The sequence below is a fragment of the Drosophila tropicalis genome, unplaced genomic scaffold (assembly GCF_018151085.1).
Source record: "Drosophila tropicalis isolate 14030-0801.00 unplaced genomic scaffold, ASM1815108v1 contig_593, whole genome shotgun sequence".
Lineage (NCBI taxonomy): Eukaryota > Metazoa > Arthropoda > Insecta > Diptera > Drosophilidae > Drosophila > Drosophila tropicalis.
The window spans coordinates 1,547,656-1,569,389 of NW_027173070.1; the positions used below are offsets into that span (position 1 = coordinate 1,547,656).

General features: G+C 36.6%; 2 protein-coding genes across 3 annotated transcripts in view; one reads left to right on the forward strand and one right to left on the reverse strand.

Annotated features, from left to right (window-relative positions):
• Window positions 1–2,254: 2,254 nt before the first annotated feature.
• The window catches only part of GEFmeso (Guanine nucleotide exchange factor in mesoderm), a 50,632-nt gene continuing 31,152 nt past the window's right edge, over window positions 2,255–21,734 (forward strand). The window contains exon 1 of one of the 2 annotated variants that reach the window (XR_011032607.1): window positions 2,255–3,192. Coding sequence is in view for 1 of the 2 variants with exons in the window: in XM_068292158.1 (XP_068148259.1) it covers window positions 3,141–3,192 (52 nt within the window). In the remaining variant the exon portion in view is untranslated. The remainder of the gene's footprint in view (window positions 3,193–21,734) is intronic. The other variant, XM_068292158.1, reaches the window with a different exon arrangement.
• On the reverse strand, window positions 11,959–13,505 carry LOC137578386 (kelch-like protein 40b). The gene is made up of 3 exons (XM_068292161.1): window positions 13,409–13,505; window positions 12,595–13,348; window positions 11,959–12,533 (listed from the first exon to the last, which is right to left on the reverse strand). Exons 1-3 carry the CDS (start codon window positions 13,483–13,485, stop codon window positions 12,042–12,044), a joined length of 1,323 nt encoding a protein of 440 aa, XP_068148262.1. The 5' UTR covers window positions 13,486–13,505; the 3' UTR covers window positions 11,959–12,041.

Consider the following 21,734-nt stretch of genomic DNA (forward strand, 5'->3'; position numbering starts at 1 on the left):
TTGTTAATATTTATATTATATATGTATGTAACATTTCGACAAAATTAATTAAACTAAATTGTTCAAAGATCGAAGTAAATTTTATAAAGATTAATAAAGTTCAAATTAGTATTTTATATACTTTTTATATATTTTTTAACAATTTGTTATAAAATTAATTGTTCATGCATTTTGTTAAAGTGTTTCATATAGTCAAAGAAGAAGATTCCAGTTAAAAACCTTTTCGACTTTAAAATAATTTCATTTTATGAAAATTTTGGACGTTTTTTAAACAATTTAATATCATTTCTCGCAAAAAATTTTCCAGATTTTGAAATTCTACAGTTCTATGCAAGTTCTAGTAGTTGTTAATAGTTACTTATTTATTTTTCAAAAAATCTGACTTTATAAATCTCAAAATTGAGAGTTGATTTTATTGATATCTTTTTTACACACTTATTGCTAATACATCTATTATTTTTATTTAAAAATTTTAATGGAATTTTTGTCCACAATTCAGAATTCGAAGTTTGTTGCATGGTTTTTTATCATCAAAAATTATTTTCATTAAATTCAATTAAAAGACTTTACTAACAATGGTATTTAAAGATTTTTGAAATGTGTAAATTTATCCAAAAAAAAAAGAAAAAACTTAAAATAAGTCCCAACTGACGGAAAGATCTCAAAAAGGTGCTTTAATTCCGTATAAATTTTTCTATTCTTTTTTTTTTTTTTGTTTAATTTTTTAATTTAATTTTTCAACCAAAATTTATTTCAAATGTCATAACGGCCGTGTCACCTGTCATAATGCGCGCATATCTAGAACATATGTATGTATGTTGGTCTAAAAAAATTGGCCGAAAAAACTGAAAAGAAAACTTTGGAAAATTGTCAAATTTATTGGGATGTTTTGATTTTAGATAACAATGGACGAGTCCACTGAATATTTTGAACGACTCTTTTGGAAGTGTTGCTCGTCGTCGTTCTCCGTCGTAGATTGTGGGTGTTTAGCTCATCGTCGTCTACGTCGTGGTCGTGCCGGCGCCACGGATTAATATCTCCGCCGATGGCTGGCCATAATCTTTTCGCATATCATCCAAAACCACACGAAATTTTTCACGTTCAACAGCTGAGGAATTTTCGGGGCTCTCATCTTGCAGATGTTTGTTTTTAGAAAGCTTCTGCCTTTACCCCTTTTTGACGTTTACGTTCACAGGCTACAATGTAGGATCAATGTCAATAGAAACAGAAAATATCATATGCATATGGCAGAATTTCTTACCCTGTCCATCATGCCTCCCAAATGTATTTGCTATTTAAGCATTCTACGGCTCTAACCTCTGCCTGCTGGACGTGGGGCTTGGAATTTGCTTTTATATATGTGCTGGCTAAGAGCAATCTGGGCTGACGAAACATAAAGGCTGGTCGCTTCTTTTCTGCTTCACTCTTCAAGACATTGGATCGACATTCTTTTTGTTTGCGTCGTTTTTTAAGCAGGATTTGAAATTTGCCCACTTTTTCGCATGCCTACTGACAGGCCAACTCCTCTACACGTAGGTTAAATCCTTGCGTTGCCAGTCTCTGGGCGAGCTCTGTTGTTTGATTTTTAAACGGTGGTAACTGTCGCTCGGAATGCTCCTATAATCCTCCTCCATATAATTGGGTATTCGGTCACACAGTTTGCGTCTTCTGCACGTGATGCATACAGGAGCAATCGCTTGAAGTAGCTGTGGGCTGGCATTAGACTACATATGTAGGTTAAAATTCGATGTGATGATTGCTTGCACTTTCCGTGCTCGAATCGTTGCATACCTTGCTGAGTAGACTCTCAAAGATTAAGCAAATGTTATCCTGTTGTCGTTGCAAAGCTGGTGGTAGACTGTCATTTAAATTATATTCTTGATCCTTTTCCTTGCGCTCCTTGTTAAGCATATCGTCCACTTGCCGTCCCAGCTGAGTGTTCACCCCAAAATGTTGGGCAAAACCCTCGCTCTAATGGGCAAGTAAGACCTTGCGCAGCTCCACAAATTCCATGCAATCTGCTTATCTGGTTGATCATTGTATTTGCCTTATCTATTAATAATAATTTCAATGGTTTGCGAGTAGCTCGTTTGGTATTTGAACCACATAGGGAGTGCCCACTGTTCCAATAGCAATTCGCTCTCGCCGCGGTTAAAATCGAGTGTCGTCGTGGTCTGGTCTGGCCAGCAGACTCGGGCCATATTCGGAGTCTCAACTGAACTTGTTTCTGTGTTGTTTTTGAATTCAAATTGTGCGGTTGTGCGGGCGGTTGTGTCAAAATTAATAAATAAAAAATGCGAACGCGCGCGTTTTGTTAATGAAAATGATAAGATTGATAATATTAAGTTAAATTATGAAAAAACGGTAATCTTTCGCAAAAAAAAAACCAACATGTCTGCTGTGCAGGTGTGCGTGAATCAAGTGAATTGTTTTCCCAATTAGATAAATAACGGTGTAAAGGTGAAACTGGAAAATCAGCCAAGCAGAGCAATAAGATGCAACCATAATATACACACATGCACACACTTGTACACAGATGGATAGATTTGTTTTGCGCAACAAGTGTTTAATCAATTAAATTCAATCAAACAAACAAACGAACAAATTTGAATCTAAACACGTTCTCGTTTCGTTGTGTGTGTTAGGCCGGTTTAGTCATCAATCTTTAGTTCTGAGAATTGTATCTTTCGCTCTCCTTCGCACACACACACACACACACACACATACAGATGCAACAGCTGTTGGGTGCAATGCCGCCGACGTTGACGCCGCTGTCGCTGCCGCCGTTTAACTTGAACTGCGTACTTAAAATCGGCGACCGCCGCCGATAAGATATATGTATATACCTCTACCGACTAAAAATTCGCAAAGTTAACAGTGTTTATCTTATCGCTCGCCCCAGTTGGCCATTGATTGGTGTTTTCCGCTGCGGTGAAGTCATTACTACCATTTTTTGTTGTGTATCTAATGCCCAAAGTGTGTTCCCAAGACATAACCAATACCTATATCCAGTTTGTCTAAATTTAGACAGAATCTAAGGAGAGGCAAAAGAATTATTCACCAAACAAGGCAATCGTAAATCACACACAACTTTAGCTCCAGCTACAGTTCCAGCTCCAAGCTCCAACTTCTTCTTCAAAATGGACATAGAATCCGATTCAGACACCTCGGAGCGTTGGGAGGACTTTTTTGGTAAGAAAAAGATCACTGAACTTTTGCAGAAAGAGATTGATAGCAGCCAGAAGTTGCTTTGATGACCATATTTGGCTTATATGTATGTATGTACATATATAAAGAAGAGGATGGCATTTGCTCTCTCTCTTTGGCTTCTTGGTCAGGTCTCTGCATAACTGTAAGCAAACTCCCCCTCCCCATTCCACTTTAATGGGGGGTAACGGGTTCGTTTTGCATTTTAAGCCCAAACAAAAGTCTCCGTCTCAGTCTCAGTCTCAGTTTGTAATGAAATTTAATGATAATACATAATTTCGGTTTTTTGACCCAAATTTTTTCTTGTTTAAATCGCACAAAACTCAAGACAATGTCTGCTGAAAAAGGTATGGGCTAAGGTAAGGTGTTGTCTGTCTTTGCTTTGCCCCAAAAATTTGCAATTTATGTTTCTTTATTTCTTTCTCTCTCTTCTCTGGGTTTTTGACCTACTTAACGCATTGATTTGTTTTTTTTTTTCTTTATTTTGTTTAAGGACTTTTTGTATGTGCATTTGACTCGGTGTGGCAATCATTTTTTGTATTTTGCACTCCGCCCCCTATGGGGCTGGCGGCTGGGCTGGAAACGAGGCGATAAGTCAACAATTAGTGGGCATTAGTCACAATTTTTTTCCCTCTTGCGCTTTTGTGTTGACTTGCTTTATGACCAGACACGATGATAAGACGAAGCTATGTCAACTAAAAAAGAAAATTCACAGGGCCAAATGTTTATAATAAATATAAGCAAAAGGGGTTTCCAGTGTCGCCAAAAAGTGTCTTGAATCGACAAGTATCGTAAATATTTTTGTCGGCCAAGTGGCGATGTCTTTGAAATTTAAATTCCTAAACAAATATAATTTATGGAAAAATAAGAAATTTTCACGACATTTTGCTGTAAATCAATTTTTGTTTTCCAAACTTGTCTTAGATTTCAAGAACTTTTTCGTTTAGTTGAGGGGAAATTGTTCTTCAAGTTGTGAATCTTTTAGATACTTTTTACTTTAGAAATTTGAACCTATACTGTACCTAGATTATTTAACTTTTAGATACATTACTAGTAAGAATAGTAGTAGTTACGATTTGACTAACTTAGCTGAATATAAATAGGTATATACTACATATCATATTGCAGATAAAAGTGCATTAATTCTAAGCAAGATAAAAAATAAGTTGCCATGAATCAGACGAAAAATAAGAAGATATAGTCTATTCCTTCCTTCGATTTTTTGGAAGATAAAACTGAACTGCAGAAGTGATTAAACATCGTTCGATAGCAAAGAAGCAACAAATGTTTGAGTTTATTATTAAAACACAATCATTAATAAATAAATGTATAGTACTCGTAGGTATAAAAACCGGGGGGACTTCCATGTTTGAACACTTGTGCGAGTGTATAAAAAAAAGTACATACTATGCCCACACCTGTGATATAGATAAGAAAACTATTTCATGGTTTACCTGAGAGAAAAAAAAAAAGTCAACAGATATTTTAAGTTCACATACATATTTTGCAATACATTTCTGATTAATCAGAAAAAATTAACTATTTGTTTACAATTAGACGGAAAATCCTTGAATTCTTAAGCAAACGATACATATGACTAAATATTGTTACTTATGCCAAGATAAATATGGATCTGAACTTCCTTTTTGCCTGTAATCAATACCGAATAGTGTAACCCAATTTTCACTAGAAATAGAAAATGTTTGCCTAACCTGGCAAGTAGTAACTTCTACCAGTTTAAAAATAGATCGAGATCTCAGAACATCCGCTCCAGGAAAGATGACCGCGTCGATGAAGTTGAGGTCGGTGGACTAGACAATATCAAATGTCAACAGGTCGTCATCGTAATGATCTTTCCTCGTCTCGTTTGACTTTTGCCTTTTTTTATTTTCAATTCAAAAAGTCCAATAGATGGAAATTCGTTTCTTTGTGGCTATTGACACAAGTGGCAAACGAGAGCCACACACAAACAGATACAAGTAGAAATATATATGTACATATAGATACCAACTGGGCAAAGGCATGGGCATGGGCATGGGCATGGGCAGAGGGGCAGGTCAAGTCTTATCTTTTCATTCTCATAGTTAACCAAACACAAAGAACTTCCAAACAGAAGAACAGGCGATAGATAGATAGAGAAAGAAAGAGAGAGAGAGAGAGAAAGAGAAGCTGAGTCTAGTTAAGCCACCGCCGAGCACCATGGGAGCCTTCATCGACAGAGTTCATTTGATATTGTTGCTCTTACTCACTCCCTTCATCCCTCCCGCAGTTTGTTTATTTATTCTGTTTTGTTTGTGCGATCCTCAGGAACCTTTTTCTTTTTCATCGTTTTCTTGTCGTATTGACATTTATGTGTTGCAAATGATATTATCAAATACATCTATTTGAAGAAAATTGATATTGATAAGGTATTATATGTTGTTTCGTTATGATAATACCCAGCAATCGCCGGAATTTGGTTTGTTTTCGGTTGCTTCTGGCAGTTTTGCGCCCATTTCCGCTATTAATTGAAGCCAATTGAATGAGTTCAATTTCATAACCCTTAAGTTCAATGGCCAAACTAATTACACTTGCTTACAAATTTTTGAGTTTCCTTTTTTGTGTAGATAGATATTAAAAAGAGGCTAGGCTGAATTCGCTTGGATCAGAATGCTATGGGCCAGAATGGAATAAAATGAAACAGGACAGGTTAGAAAAAGATTTAATAGAATAGGATGGATGGAATAAAATGGAACAGATTGAGTTACGATAATATGGACCAAGATGGAATGGATTCCCTGGGCAGACCCTGCAAAGGTCGCAAATTTGTGTTGGACAGTGTTGTTAAATGTTACCTCACCTAAGAGCTTCTTTCTAATTGCAGCCAGCACCAGTCAGAAAGTCAAAAAGATCTGACATCTGTTAGTGTTTGTGTGTATGTGTGATTCCGTCTGTGTGTGTGGGCGTTAAGTCGGCGTTTTGTTGCTGCTGTTGCTGTCTAAGGTTATGCTGTCTTCTCTAATTGCAAATTTTCTTTCAGTGTAGAGCGACGTTGAAATGTACTCGCATTGTGGGCGTTGTCGGGAAGGTCGTAAAACTTGCAAGCCAAAAGGTTTTTCCAAAGAGAGGACGTTTAATGAACGTGTCTTGAGTTACGTTGCGTTTCGTTTGCAATTCTATTTTGGCAGGAAATTTATAACTTCCTTGGCTTAGACAATTTACGTCAACCCCCACAAAAAGAAGAAGAAAAAAGAGTGGAGGTGGTGCACTTGGATGCACTTAAGCCGCTTAGAACTGCAGACGGCTTGGAGACTCCGACTCCGACTGCAACTCTGACTCTGACAAGCCTGACTCACTCCATTCCATTGTACGAGTGCAGTGACTTGAGCTTTTGTTATCATTCGGGGTGTCGATGATTTCTAGTGAAAGTTGTCGTCATTCCATTCCATTCCATTTCACTGAGTTGGAAACAAGAAAACAAGAGGCAGAGAGTGGAGGAAAACAACTAAAGCTCCACATCTTAGTGGCCGGCACGCATGCGTTAACACAATGCAGAATCTTTTACGCTTCTCCGCTCCCTTTGGCATGACATACTTTCGCTTTTCATTGACTGCACTCGATCGTGACATAAGAGTTTTTTTTTCTCTCTTTTTTTTTCTTAAATTAATGCTAAACGATTATTTATCGACTTTGAATTTACAGAAGTCCACAGAGACAGAGAGTGAAAGAGAGAGAGGTATAGGTAGAGGTGGTCCCTCAGAATTTAAAGCTCTTTTGATTAATTCATTTCTGTCTCATTTCGAAAGCGTAACATAACATTTTAGGGTCAATTTGTGGAAATTAGGCCAAGTCAAATGGCAAATGGTTTGAAAATCAGCGGGAGCTGATGATGCCGGAACGAAATTTAATTGGGTTAGCGGGAAGCAACAACAAGAGGCAAGAGACTCAAGGTCAGCAGATAAATATATATGAAATTTGTTTATGTATATTGAGTAATGCCAAAAAAAAGAAGATATTTAATCAAAGGGCCTATAATGCCTTTTTAGAGGTCACTGAAAACTGTTAAATTGGAAACTTAGTAAAGTTTTCTTAGAGGTTTTAAGTAAACATTTATTTTCGGTTTTTGTAAATGTTGTATAATATTAAGTGATAAATTACTTAAGAAAGTTTTTAGCTAAATGAAACTAGGTTTCTATAAAAGAAAGTTTTATTCTTGGCTTGTTTAAATAATTTGTTGACCAATCATTAGATTCTTTCAATATTTGCTGTAATATATGTATGTACATCAAATGAAGATCAGATATCGTCTCAATGTTGTACCTAATGTGTCTCCAGTTTCCCTTTAAAAAATTATTTCATAATTAGTCAATTCTTTTAACACATTGTTTATATTTCAGTGACTCACAATTGCTTTTCTTTTTCTATGAATTTTTTCCATATAAATAAAAAAACGAAACTTATTTTGGCCAACACCTTTTCGGCGAGGAGAAACCGAGAAAACCAACAAATTAATTGCCCTCTTCAATTAAAGCAGAAAAAACAACAACAACAACAAACGAAAACATAATAAACAAAAAAAAAAATAATTGCTTAAAAAAGTAAAGAAATATTTTTGCGCAGTAATTATCTTAGCTTTCGCCATTATATTTATATCTGAACTAGAACAACAGAAATATATACCTATACATATATATATCGAAGATTAATCAGCTCTCTGTAAAGGTAATTACACTTGTTGCTAGAAATCAGCGGATGGAAACCTCGGGGCACTCGTGCTTCTACTTCTATTAGACTTGGCAACCTTCAAATGTCAGCGACTTGTTTAATTTTTTCCATCTTTTCCATACATGTAAAGTGAAAAATGCATAGAAAAATTGAACAAAAAATACCAATTGAAGTGTAATACAATGGAAATAGATATATTTGTAGAGGAACGACCAAGACAATACCCTGTTCCGTATAAAAATCTAATGTCTAATTAGTTTTGTTAAAATGTGCTAATTTGGGAAATATTCAACAAGAATCTGAAGAAAGTTTTGAAAGTTCAATATGATGTAAGTGATAGTCTCATTATTCTTAGTTAACAAGAATGTTCACTTTGAAGTGAACAGCTTAACATATACCTTTTTAGGGCTGTTCTTTAGTAACATTTTGAGGTAGTTGAATTGAATTGAATTATGACTTAACTTCTCAAACCACATTTTTGATGATCTTAAGAAAGTTTAGAAAATTTAGTAAAATATTTGTCTATTGTAGCCACAAACTAGTTTTTCATCAGTATTTGGTATGAACAGGATATAAATTGGTTATTGCTTATTAAACTAATACTTCATGTTGAGTTCCTGTTAAGTTTAAGTCCATTTTGTGATTTAAACGACCTAAAGGCAAGCCTAGGATTATCAACTGCTTCCTTGCCTTTTTAAGGGTCTCATTAAAAGTGTCTAAATTTAGATTTTAAAACAATTTTAAGTTGTGGAGCCTTAAACTTTAAAGGTTCGTTTATTATTTTCCTATACAGTTCACTGACTCTTTTGCGTATGGATACAGGGTAGAAAACATAAAATAAACTTCCATTTTCAAAATGCAATTTTACTTACAATAGCACATTATTGTCTGACTGTTTTTCAGTCAGTCTGTCTGTCTGTCGGTCGTATATTTTGAGTACGGGATTTGACAGTCAGCTGTCAAATTTTTGTATACAAATCCATATACATATATGTATGTCTAGAAATATATGTATATAGTCGAAAAAAATGTGCAAACACAGCTGTTTAGTAATATGCAAAAAAACACTAAACAAATCCAAAAAAAGCAACAACCAAAAACATAAATAAATAATAAAATAAAACCAAATATCTTGTTAAACGGGTTTCGGTTTGGGTTCTGTGTATATTTTTTGTTTCTTCGGTTTTGTCTTGTCATGTTTTTCTTTTGCACAAAAGTTCAACAACAACAATAACAACAAATTGAGCACAACATAAAACGTGAGAAGCGAGAATTTTGGAGACCTCTATGAGATACCCTGTAATGCCAAAGGACAAAAGAGGGATGGGAAGTTCATAAACTGGCCACATTGATTTAATTAAACTTAACCACATCTATTTGGATGTTTGATTGATAAAGGGTATAACCAAGTCCACATGATCCTAATAAGTTTTTCCTTTTATAGAATCAATTTGAGTATCTAATCGATTATCTTTCGACTGGCTCTACCTGTTTTTTTTTTGTTTGTTGTCTCCGGTAATAGAGAGTCTCTTCTCTATGCTTTACTTCTCTTATCTCTCTCTCTATCTCTCTTAGTCTCTTTTGATGTAAGTGTGTAGTTTATCTTTGCCTTTCACGCCCATCATTCACGCCCACATGTGTTAACTATACTAAATCGACTGGCAGGCGTAAATTTGCATAATTTTGAAATTAAAATAGAAAATGTGTTTATGTAATGACATTTCTAACGGTCTTTCAAGTGTGTGATGACTTCATAGCCAAACAGCAGCCGGCAGTCCAAGGAGTCTCAAGACTTAAACTACATTTGCATAGTTGGTTGAGTTAGGTTGCTTTGACCGATCTATGGAGTCCGCCTGAACCTGCACCACGAAGACGCCGCCCAATACCATGGAAAATATCAGTCAAGTTTTCTCAACTCTGTGACTTTCCTCTCCCCCCTACCCTGCCCACAACACCGATCGTTCCGCTCCTTCTCCGAGCAATCTGCGTGATCAACACACGACGCTAATGTACAGATCATGAGCACTGATTGCGTTTAGTGCATGAAAATTGGAAAAACTTGTTGCCCCGACGTCGCGTCGTCGTCGTCGTCGATGTCGACTTGTTCTGCAGCCTCCATAGATGACGATCATGATGATGATCAGCATTATGATGATCATTTTGGTTTGCTTATTAATTTCCTACACACAAGTTTTGTGCTGTGCGGCATATCATGTCAAACAAAAAAAATTACAAAGACTTGCGCTTGTGTTCAACTTGCTTTGGGGGGGACTGAGGAATAAACAGAACTGGGCTGGGTCAGATCTTCATCTTCATCTCTCTCGTTCGCTCTCCATTTGAGTCGCCGCTCTAATTAATTCCAAGTTGGCGCCACAATGAATTGAGGGCCCCTGACCTATGGTCAAATTTTCACAATTTATTTCCCCTCAATATTTGTTTAGAAAATTATCAAGCATGTGAGTTGGGCGAGAGATCATTAAAAATGGCAATTTAGCGTGACCGAGAATGAACAGGAAAACTCCAAAAGTTATTAACAAATATAATATGCAGTTGTCTTTTCATTTCTCTCAGTGTATAAAGGGCATAAACATGAGCATGGGCATGGGCATGGTCATGGGCTTTACAATCAGCCTATAACCTTCACCTTCAGTTATTGTTGCTGACTCTTTGTAATTTAAATTAATTTTCTGTATATATTTTTTTGGTTTTTTATAACATTATTTCAACTAGCTGGCTGAGTGATTTGCCGCTAAGCCAACCATGGTCTAAGGTTAACCCTCTTCACCCCCGTACTCCACACTTTTAAGAAAAACCAGGAACTTCAACACAAACTTTGCACTCTTTAGAGTAGAGTTGATTAGCTATAATAAAAAGAAGAACTGGAATTATTCTCCTTCTTGCCAAATCATTAAGTTATAATCCTAGAATAGTTATACCAACCAAGCGAAGTAAAATACAAACTAAATCTAAATTGTACCTCACTTTTTTTCTTAGAGTATAGACAAATTCGTTTTGGTTGAATTGTAGATAAATCTTTTTGGTTTTTACTTGTAATTTGAGCAGCTTCTCAAGTTCAACGCGTTTGGCGATTTTATTGAACGATTATGGGTCTGGCTTTAGCTAGCAAATTGATACTGAGAAGAAAGACAGACCAAAAAAGGGAAGAGAAAAGTGAAAGACGAATCGCTGTTCTCGTGATAAAACGTAGGCCAGCAAATAAGTCGGTTCAGGCATGCGTGGTCGATAGAGACTGGGACTGAGACTAAGTCTTCAAGCAAAACTCCTGGCACGTACAACCAACCAGCCGACCAACCACCCACCCACTCTCGGAATATTTTCTAGGTCTAGGCACTTTTATTTGGTGGCTGAAGCCACAACAACAGCAACAACAACAAGCCGCAAGTTTTATGACCTCCTCGGCAAGAGCAGCAGCTACACCGCTTCATCCATACGCCGAGGAAAAACACTTTTCGGTACACGGTTACGCCTCTTAAGAGTCAGGTGCCTTAACAAAAGCTCAGATTTCTGTAGTTTTTTTTTCTCTGACTTCTTTTTCATCTTCAACAGTTTTTTTTTTTTTTTTTAATAGCCTGACCAATGCTTGTTGTTGGTTTTGGTTTTTTTGTTGTTGGTATTTTTTTTTATGGCCAACTTATAAATCTGAGTGCCGGCGGTGTTAGTGTGTGTGGCTTAACCTATTTGGAGACTATGTTGGACAAGTCTCAATAAGTCTTGCTTTGAGTAGGCTTTAATGGGGAGTTGGAGTTGGGGTTGGGGCTGGGGTTGGGGCTGACGGCCTGTTGAAGTTGGAGTTGGGCAATTCACAATTTTCCAATTTCAACTTGAGAGAGAGGAACATATTTACATACATATATAAAATTCGCATATTTGAAACAAGTTTTGAAGCCAAATGGGCATTGTTTTAGCCACTTGTCTCGCTAAGCTAATATATACCTTTATATTTATTCTTCAACTCATTGAGTAATTACAGCAAAGATCGAAGATAGTGGACAGATTTTTGTTAGCAGTTAAACTATTCTTACCAGATTTCTAGAGATAAAGAAATAATCTAAATTTATTTCTAGAACATATAAAATAGAAATTTGGGTATGTAAAATCCAATTGAATTCTTAATCCTCCCTTTGATATATATCCCTTAAAGAGACTTTACCCGTTTGACAGCATTTTTGCGTGTCATTCAAGTCGAGTAATTGCAGTTTGGACCAATAGTCTGTCGATTGCTGTTGCAGGGCTAGTAAATAGCTCTCAAAGTGCTTGTAACGAATATCTCTGGTATTGGGACAACCGATTAGATGATGATAATCACATGATTTATCTTTAATCCATTGACGTTGGCCACCAAAACCTTTTTGTATCTGATCCGCACTGGATCCCTCATCGTACATGGTGGCTGTTATATTGGCAATTGCCTCATTGATCAACCGATCGACTTCGGATAATTTCAATAGATGCAAAACAAGTTCATGGGATTCTTCGCGACGAACGCAAAGCAAATACCACAAGGGCATCCATTGGAAGCGAATGCATTTGATAAGTTTCGTTAAATGAACAGAACGTTTATTCCAATCATGACCCAGCCAACGAACAATAATAAAAAGAATCTATCAGAGATTGAGAGGTTAATAGATATAGAACATATGATTATGTTCCAGTCAAGCTCACCTCGATTTCCGTATTGACACAAATTGAATTCGAATCGAGTAGAAAATGCAAATGTTTCACTGGCAAATCAAGAAAATTTCTCGTGGCCACAAATGTGAGCAAAAATCTTTGAACTCTAGTCAACATTAGATTCCTGACCACATCCAAAGCTGGCATACCTAATGTTTCCACATAGAGAACACAAGCGGTGTCCTCATTGAAACAATTGCAATCATCAAAGTATTGCCAACAATGTTGCAACAACGATTCGATCCTTAAATAGGTTGCTGCCACATAGATGGCCACAATGTCCTCACGCTCCAAGTGGGGTTCGTCGCTCAACATCCATTTGTAGATCAACATGAAGGCACGCTGTGACACACGATCTTCGGGCAGACTCACAACCAATGGCAAATCATTTAGATCCATAAAGAATTTCGAATATACTTGCAGCACAGACAAATGGCAATTGAAGTACATTTTATTGATTTCAATCTGTACAGTGGTCTTCATATGCGTTTCGATCATATAACGAAGAACCGCCGACAAAGGATCCTTTCCAGGTTGCTTCACATCCAACCAATTTGGAACATTCTCAAAATTGTGACCAAATTCAAGAAGCGAACGATTCGAACACTTGACTAAAAGATCTTCCGGCTCGGGTTGCTTTTTGAATATATTTTCAAGCTCCAAATCCTCTGGATTGGAGATCAAACGTGTAACTGAACCGATTTCCTCTTCGGAAGAGGATGATGCACCGGGTTTATGCTTGGGGCTTCAATGGGAAATGATTTGTGAAAATATATAAAAAGGCAAAACTTCCTCTTCAACTTACTTGGTAAAATACACACTACAAGTGAGTTCACGTTGTGTTGGATTCTTCAGGGAATTTCGTTTCATTAGCTCATCCATTTTGTGATAATTTGAGGGTATTTTCTGGGATTTCAAAGTGTTTCTGATTTGACACTATATTCACAATGATATTTTGAAATGTGTTAGATAACTTTAGAATTAAGTATCCTTTACTTTAAAGAAGTTATAAGGCTAGATGTTAGGGGCTAGAATATACATAAATTGTCTTAAATTGTTATGCATAATAGTATTTAACTTAACTGCGTGTCTAGTTCTTTGCATTTTATGAATGGTATAGTTGAATCAGTTCTTCTATTTCATAGATATCACAAATTGTAGTTCCTAGAACAACATTCTGGAGCCTAAACGATTTATGCAGATCAACTATTGAAAAAAAAGGTTAAGAAAAAGCTATATAATTGCCTTGAGAGTCAAATTACTGCTGAGTTGTAATAAATCAGACATTTTCAACCTCACAATAACAAGATGAAATCAAATAAACTAATTGAAAATAAACTTGCCCGAGTTTAGTCAGAACATACTTCAATTAATCATTTGTCGTTAAAAAATAAATAGAACCAAAAGACTTTGCATTAAAATTTGCATACGAACAATAGATATTAAACACAACAAACCTATGAGCTGATTTGTAATTATAATTAACAGAATGTCAACTAGTCCTGTAATTTGCATAGATCAAGAATATTCTGAATCTATAACGCAAAGTAAACATATTTTGTAGCAGTGTATAAATTAGCTCAATTACAATTGCATCGTATTTCCTAGCAATATTTAATATGACAATAAATTTTCGATCAACCATCAAGTCATTCAAGCTTCACAGTATTAAATATCTACGAAAATCTCAATTTCTATAATTATAGTAAATTTCTAAATGGAATTTCCCCTTTTTACCTTGTTGATTGTTGACTAAACCTTACGTCCATACGTTGAGAAGTGATTTAGATAAAAAGTTGTAAAGTTTCAAATTGATATCTACTTTATTGAATAAAAGTACTTTCTGGTTAGAATATTTGTTCTGATCTTAACCAAAATTGACTACAAATTAGAATTTTCATTGCTTGTAAATAACATCCTTGATTTAGGGGGCTTTCGACATACTTGAAATTCCAGCAGCAGCAGCAGCAGCAACAACAACAACAATAACAAAAAGTAACAAAACAGGCAATTAAATAAATTATTTAGCTTTTTACGGCACTTGAGCAATGAGAAGAAGAGAAGGAAAATGAGTCAAAACAATCAACTTTAAATACCATAATGAGAGCCATAAAATGTTCACGGCAGCAACAAATAACAAAAAAGCAAAGAGCAAGAAAAAGCCGAACACGTAATGCTCATAAAGTCATTTGTATTTGTTAAACACATGTGAATAAACTTGCTGACGGTTGCCTCAAAAACTCCGAATGTTAAACTCGAGAAAACAAAAACAAAAGTTGGTGTTTAATTTAAATTTAAATTTTGTTTCCAAAAAAAAAGGCGGAATCAATCGACTCTACACAAATTAGCACACAAGACACAACATTCGGAAACCTAAATAAATAGCATCAAAGTGTCTTATCAGTCTTTGACAGATCTCTCTCCGCGAGACGTGTGGCTCATGCTGAGTGGGTGAAGAAGTGAAGTGATCCACCTACTGGCCACTACGCTAATTAGCGCCAACTAATTGAAAACCTCACGCTTCATGCTTAACCAACTTGCAACTTCCGACCAACATGAATTTTTGTTGAGCTTAAGTTTTCAGTTACACATAGATTGAGGGGATCCAAAGGTATCTCTCTCTCTCTCTCTCTGTTACTAGGTATGTATGTCAGCGGCGGCAATAAGTGAGAGCTTAATTAAGGCAAAGTAAATAAGAAATTGAAAAGCATTTCCCCCTAAAAAAAAAAGTTTATACATTTGCGCAATCAGCTTGAAATGCGCTTGCATCTAGCATGAACATGGGCGTACCTATTATCACTCAAAAGGGGGAGCAAAGACCTAATACCAATCCGAAACTTCCCCCTCTTGAAAACGAATCCACTGTTTGCTTACCCCATGTATCTTGGTCACCGTGACGTATGCGTAACGTGAAAAGAAGTATGCGCATGAACATGAAACTTTTGATACAATTTCTTTCTCCCCTTTTTAATTGTTATGCTACAATTACTGACTTCTCGCCATTTGTCTGGTATTTTTGTTTTGTTTATTATATAAACCAATTAGTCGGCTTTGATAGCTATTTGCATTGAAATGCATAATTTATAAATACGTTTCTTCAAGCCATCTCAAAGTGTGGCAAAAGTTATAAAAATCTCGGAATTTTCGAATCCCAAAACAGAAATGTGTAGAAACTGCAGGCGCAAATGAAGCAATTAAATTCAAAAGCTACAAAAATCCCATAAACATTTTGTTCGTATGAGGGAAAATGAAGAAAAAAAATTATGTAAATTTACAGTTTTTATATTTTTGGGTTGAATTTTTGATTATTAATTTTTTTCTCGTTGTCTGTGCGTTATAAAACGTTTAAAAAATTATTTAACTATTGAAATGAAATGAAGAAGACTAAGAGGGGGGAGATAGGGAAGATATAGATAAGATTAGTGAAAATTAATTAAAAAAATTCTTTTCAAGTCATAAATATAATAAGCTAACCATGAGGTGAATGAATTTATCACTCTACTAAATAGTTAAAGATGTGTCCAAAAAGACATTTTCGTTTTTGGGAGAAACCCAAGGTGGTCAAGTGGAAAACCATTAAGAAGAAAAGGTAAAAAGAAAGTACATAAAAAAGTAACCAAAAGTCCTCACTTTAATGTATTCTAATATTAGATTATCATAAAATGTGCAAATTTTAGTTATTAACTAAAAACCTTTCCACTTTCCTTAAATAGAAATTTACTCTTCTCTCTTTTGTCGTGTTCATTATCTTTTTTTTTGGCAAATTCATGTTTTGGTTTAATCTTTCTAAGCCATTTTTATGGCCGGTCATTTAATTGCTTTTCTCATGCGTTTCACTTACCTATTTGTCTGACTTCATCTCTTATTTTTTTTTCTTTCCAGGTAAGTTACACACTGACCCACTTGGCCAATTATATAGACACTCGACGCGAGAAGCTTCCAACTTTTAAGTGGGTTGTAGATGGATGGATCAATAGATGGGTATGGAGTGGGTAAATATGGAGGAGAACCGATGCTGGCGCCACAGAGACACACCAAGAGAGACCCTGAGGGCCCTGATTTGAAAGTGGGAAATATTTATTGATATATGACACATTGTATAGAGACTTTCCTCTCCCAGTTGAGTTATGCCCATGCTGGCTGGTTGTGTTCAGTTTTGCTGCTTGCTGCCCACGGTGAAAAGATGAAAATCTGATTAAATTAAATACATATCTGAATATCGAGGGGGTACAGGGAGTGGGGGACCCATAACTGATAAGCTTCACCATCTATGGCGGGCATTCTTTTGGCTTCAACCTGTTTTCTAATTGGGTTAAAATGCAATCTCCTTGTTAGTTATTGGCTAAACATGATTTTTACATCTGGTTAAATGGCTTTTGGTAACATGGCTACAAAACTCAAAAAACATTTGGCTATATATACACAGTTTTATGGCTTTAACAAAAATGTTTAAACATTTACAGACTTAACAGAAACTTATTGTTAACAAAGTTAGGTATTTCAATTTGTGTTTTCGTCACTGAAGTTCTTTAGTAACATGATTTTTATGGTAATAGATTCTTCATAGTTAAAGTTTAAATAAGTATTATTTTAATGATGATATATCCCTCTTTAGAGACTTGACATTAAGAAAATGTTCATTACTTAATGAAGTGCTTAATATTTGAGAAAGGTTTTTCTTTTATAAAACGATGAATTAATAAAATCTCCTAGAATTTTGTATTGTCTTATTTCAAGTGCTATAGATCTCATAAATTGATTTAATTGGTCTAAGTTATCAAAGTTAGTATAGAAGATCAAAGTTAACTTTTTCCAGAAGATCAAAGCATTAATCAACCCCAAGAGTTAAATTATTTTCTTTTTTTATCCTTTTCTCTTTAGAATGTCCGCAAATTAGATCAAAATTTCTGTTTTTCGCTTCCAACTAAAGTTATCATACATGTGTATATGTATGAGCAACCTGTCAAAAGTTGAACAAAAAGTCACTTTCTCTTTCTCTTGGCAGCAACAGCAGCTGGCGCCAATGCCTAAGCCCAAACCATGTGATGTGCATCCTGTGCCAAGGCAAATTACAATTTATTTATATGCAAACACCCACACACTAACACACACACACACACATAACTTTATTAAAGAGCGAAGGAGGGGACGAATGGTGAGGGCTAAAACCGATTTGTCTGCAAATCAGTAGGCAATAAGTCAAACGTTGCCGACTAACCAAAGTTCACTTCACTTGGCGTTTTTATATACCCTTTCAAAACCTTTTGGGGTATGTTAGTTTTCTGTTTAAACACAACATCAAAGAATGTACATATGAAGGACATTACAATCAAAGTTTGTCATCGTTTTCAACCTCAGAGTGATTATAGTCCAGGTAGTCCGATTTTTATAAAAGTTTTAAGGAAATAAGCTGGAAATTTGAAATGAGACAGTTACGGAAATTGATAGAGGTTCTAAAAAAGGAATATGATATATGACCATTATAATGTCTTAAAGAGTATTGATGTTCCTCTATAGATAAAGTTGGGTCTGGCCCTCGCTGGTTTATTATTTCTATTTATGCGCTTCCGTTGCTTCAGTCGGGTCCCGGGACTAGGGACTCGAGACTCGGGACTCGGGGAGTTAGTCAGTCAGTCAGTCGGCTAGCTCTATATAGCCTGGCTGTCTATCATTTTGCCTTACATTTCGATATGCCTTTCATTTTCGCCGCAGACAATTGCCAGTCGCGTCGACTCGAAGTCGATTCGATCGTTTTGCCCTCTTCAAAAAAAAATATGCCGCTCTTTCATTTGGTTGCAATTTCTATTTGTGTTTGCATTTTCATTCATAACTTTGGCTCATCTACATTGAGAAAGAGTGAGAGAGTGATATAGGGGGCAGAGGAATGTTGTGTTTAAATTAATACTGAACTCTGTTTAAACAGTTCGTTTTGTTGTTGTTGTTGCTTATGCAATTTGCCTTTTGCTTTGATTTGGTTGCGTTTTGTGGCAATGAGGAAGTCCATTTTCACAATTTTCACAATTTTTGCAGCCAAAGATTATTTTTTCTCATTTCGTTTTTGTGGGTGACTGTGGCAAATGCCCGCGCCTGATTATAGGGATGTTAAATGTTGCTAGCTCCCGGCAACATTTTGATAGTTGCCTGCGATAGCCCAAATATGGCAAAGCGAAAAGATCATAATCCCCCCACAAATAACTTTCGCCCACAATTTGTTGGCCACATTTTTCTGTGTTTCTGTGTTGAGGAAATGCAAAATGAACTTTTGAATCCAAGTTTTTGTGTGACATTCCATTACGAGTTATGTCACATTATTTTTTAAACGTCCTCGACCTTTGTGGCTTCCATTAGACAATTGCCTCTACGCCTGCGCATAACTCTTCACTCACTCAGGCAGTCAGTCTATCTGTCTGTCTGATTCTGTCAGTCCATTTGTGCAAACAATGGAAGTCTCGACCGTCTGGCCCGTGCAGATGTTGACAGGGGCCTAGCCATTATTTGCCTGTGCTTGTGTGTGCCATTAAACAGCAGTTCAGGTAGGCGTTGCTCCTCCGCCACATCATCTCTTCAATCCACTCAAACAATGGCATCTACTAGACTACGCCGAGATAACAAATGTGCAGGTCCACATCTAAAGTAATGAGCCAACAAAAGTGGAGTGATTGTTGTCAAGTTGAAAGTTGAAACTCCAAACGAGAGGAGGTCCCCAGCAAATAAACTTTAATCTCGACATATGTATGTATGTATGTCTGTAGATGATATGAGCGAAAGTGATTTTTGCCTAGCGGCTTGCAAATCCTGCCAATGAATAATTTAGTCATTTCATGCAACTGCAATGAAACATTTAAGCCGCAGGAGTTGAGCCCAGTCTCAGCCAAGTATTATGACCACCCAGGCGGCGTCGGCGGCAGCGGCGGCGCCTTGGCGGCAAATTCATCATATATGGGTGTAACGCCAAGTCAGCCGTATGGCGTGCACAGTGGTTTAAGACATATGACTAATACAGATAACATAAAATTGGAAAAAATCTGATGACAAGAGTCTTAGTCAGTTCCTCATATGATGAGAAGATTCCTTTCTGGACCATCATAATGTGTATTTTGATATGTGACTCAGTAGAGTTAAGTGGGTTATCAAGCAAAGAAGAACGAAAAGGGAAACTAAGGAAATGCATTAATCGAAACTCATGACCGCAAAGGGAAAGAAACGAAGTGGTTGGGAATTTTAGCAACAAAAGGAGAAGTATGAATAATGAATTAAAAATTGGTTACCAAGAATTATTTAAAGAGAAATTTCCCACAAGCGCAATCCTGATGGGGATTGGACATGCCTTCGTTGCATTACCACTGTTTGACTATTCTTGCCCCACTATGCATGACAAAATTGTCTTTATTTTTGTGTGTATGGCTTGACGAACTTCAGCAGCAGCAGCAGGCCATGGGAGGACTTGAATGGAATGGAACTGCCACTCTGCGAGAGTGTTCACTGTTGTGACCATTATGCTGACCAATTAGTCATTCGGTATACGCTTTTGCCATGTCATCTATGACGGAGCCAGCAGAGTGGGATTGGCCAACTATATAATTTGTTTGTCAATTAAAAGCGCCGGCAACATGAGCCGACTTTCGCAACATGTTGCCAAAAAAAAAAACGAAAAATTATAATGCCACAAGAATACGCATTGCTGAATGAAAGCGAGACTGTTGCTGATGTTGTTTAATTTCTTAAATGGAGGATCATCGTCTGCGTCAACTGTTGGGGCCTGTTCTTGAATTCAATGCGGAAATTGCCGACAAAACCAGCTGGCACTGGACTTCTTTTGTCGTTCTGCCTTGTCAACGCTAATGGCGATATGCAAAAGAGAGAGAGAGAGAGGAACAAAACAGTAAAAATAATGAGCCGCGGCAGTGATTTGTTGTTGCTAGCTTCGTTTGCTGGCTGGCGGCACTTTCTACCGCCTGTCCAAAAATAAAAAAGCCATGTTGCAAGTCCTAAAATGGCAAGGCAACAGCAGCGACATGTGCGACCGACTTAGCCAAGGCGACAACATTTGCTGACATGCAGCTGGAAACCAACTCGAACCCCAAGTCGTAGTCAATGCATTTGGTTTTTTGGGAGATGTGCAAATAAATCTCATATAAGTATATATACAAAATTTTTATTTGCCTTTCCCAATTTGGTGATGCGACGGCGGCAAGACAAACTTTATTATTTTGTGGGTCATTTGGTCGAGGGGGAAAAGAAAGAAAGAAAAACGAAATCGAAATTGAAACTGGGCAAATAGAAATATGGTATATGTAAGAGTGTCTGATTTTGATCATTCAATTAAAATATTTTATAGCCAACTCAAAAACCTTGAAGACTGACAACCACGACGACGACGACGACGATGACAGCGACGCCACCATAAATTGATTGATCAAAGAGCAGGGAGACTGTAACGGATCGACGTAACGAGGAAGGGAGGTTCACAGGGAGATAAAATGATAATTTAAAAACAGAAATAAAAATGCAAGTGCCAATGCACATGTGCAACACTTGGCACTTCCTCATGGTCTCTCAAGTCTCCAAGCGATGCGATGCGATGCGTTGCAGAGCTTCATGGAATTTTGCGCCGTTGTGCATTGGAATGCGAAATTAATGAAACAAGAAAAAAACTACATCAAAAAAAAAAAAAAACAATTTTTAAAACAAGTGAGGGGAAAGAAGCAATGAGGTATATATATATGACGATGAGGTGGCCAGGCGGCAACTGCTGACAGTGATTAATGTGACAGCTGAACAACCAGTCAGGAGTCGGAGTAGGAGCAGGAGCAGGAGCAAGTCGTAGCTTGTAGTAGGAGTAAGCATAAAGAACATCTCCTTCGATAAACACTTAACAGAACAACAAAAATCAGGGTCAACTTAAGTCAAGTTTGGTTTTTAAAACAGACAGAGAAAAGCGAAAAGAATCCAAACGAAAGTAGCTTAAATCCACAATGTGTTAAAAGGGTTTAACAACAACAACAAAACCATCAAACCGAAAGTCCATTAAAGTGAGTGAGTCAAAGAAGTGGTAGATACTTAAAGACAAAAGTAAAAGCCATGGGAAACATGTCAAGTTAATCTACTTAAAGTTATATGGGGGGGCCCCC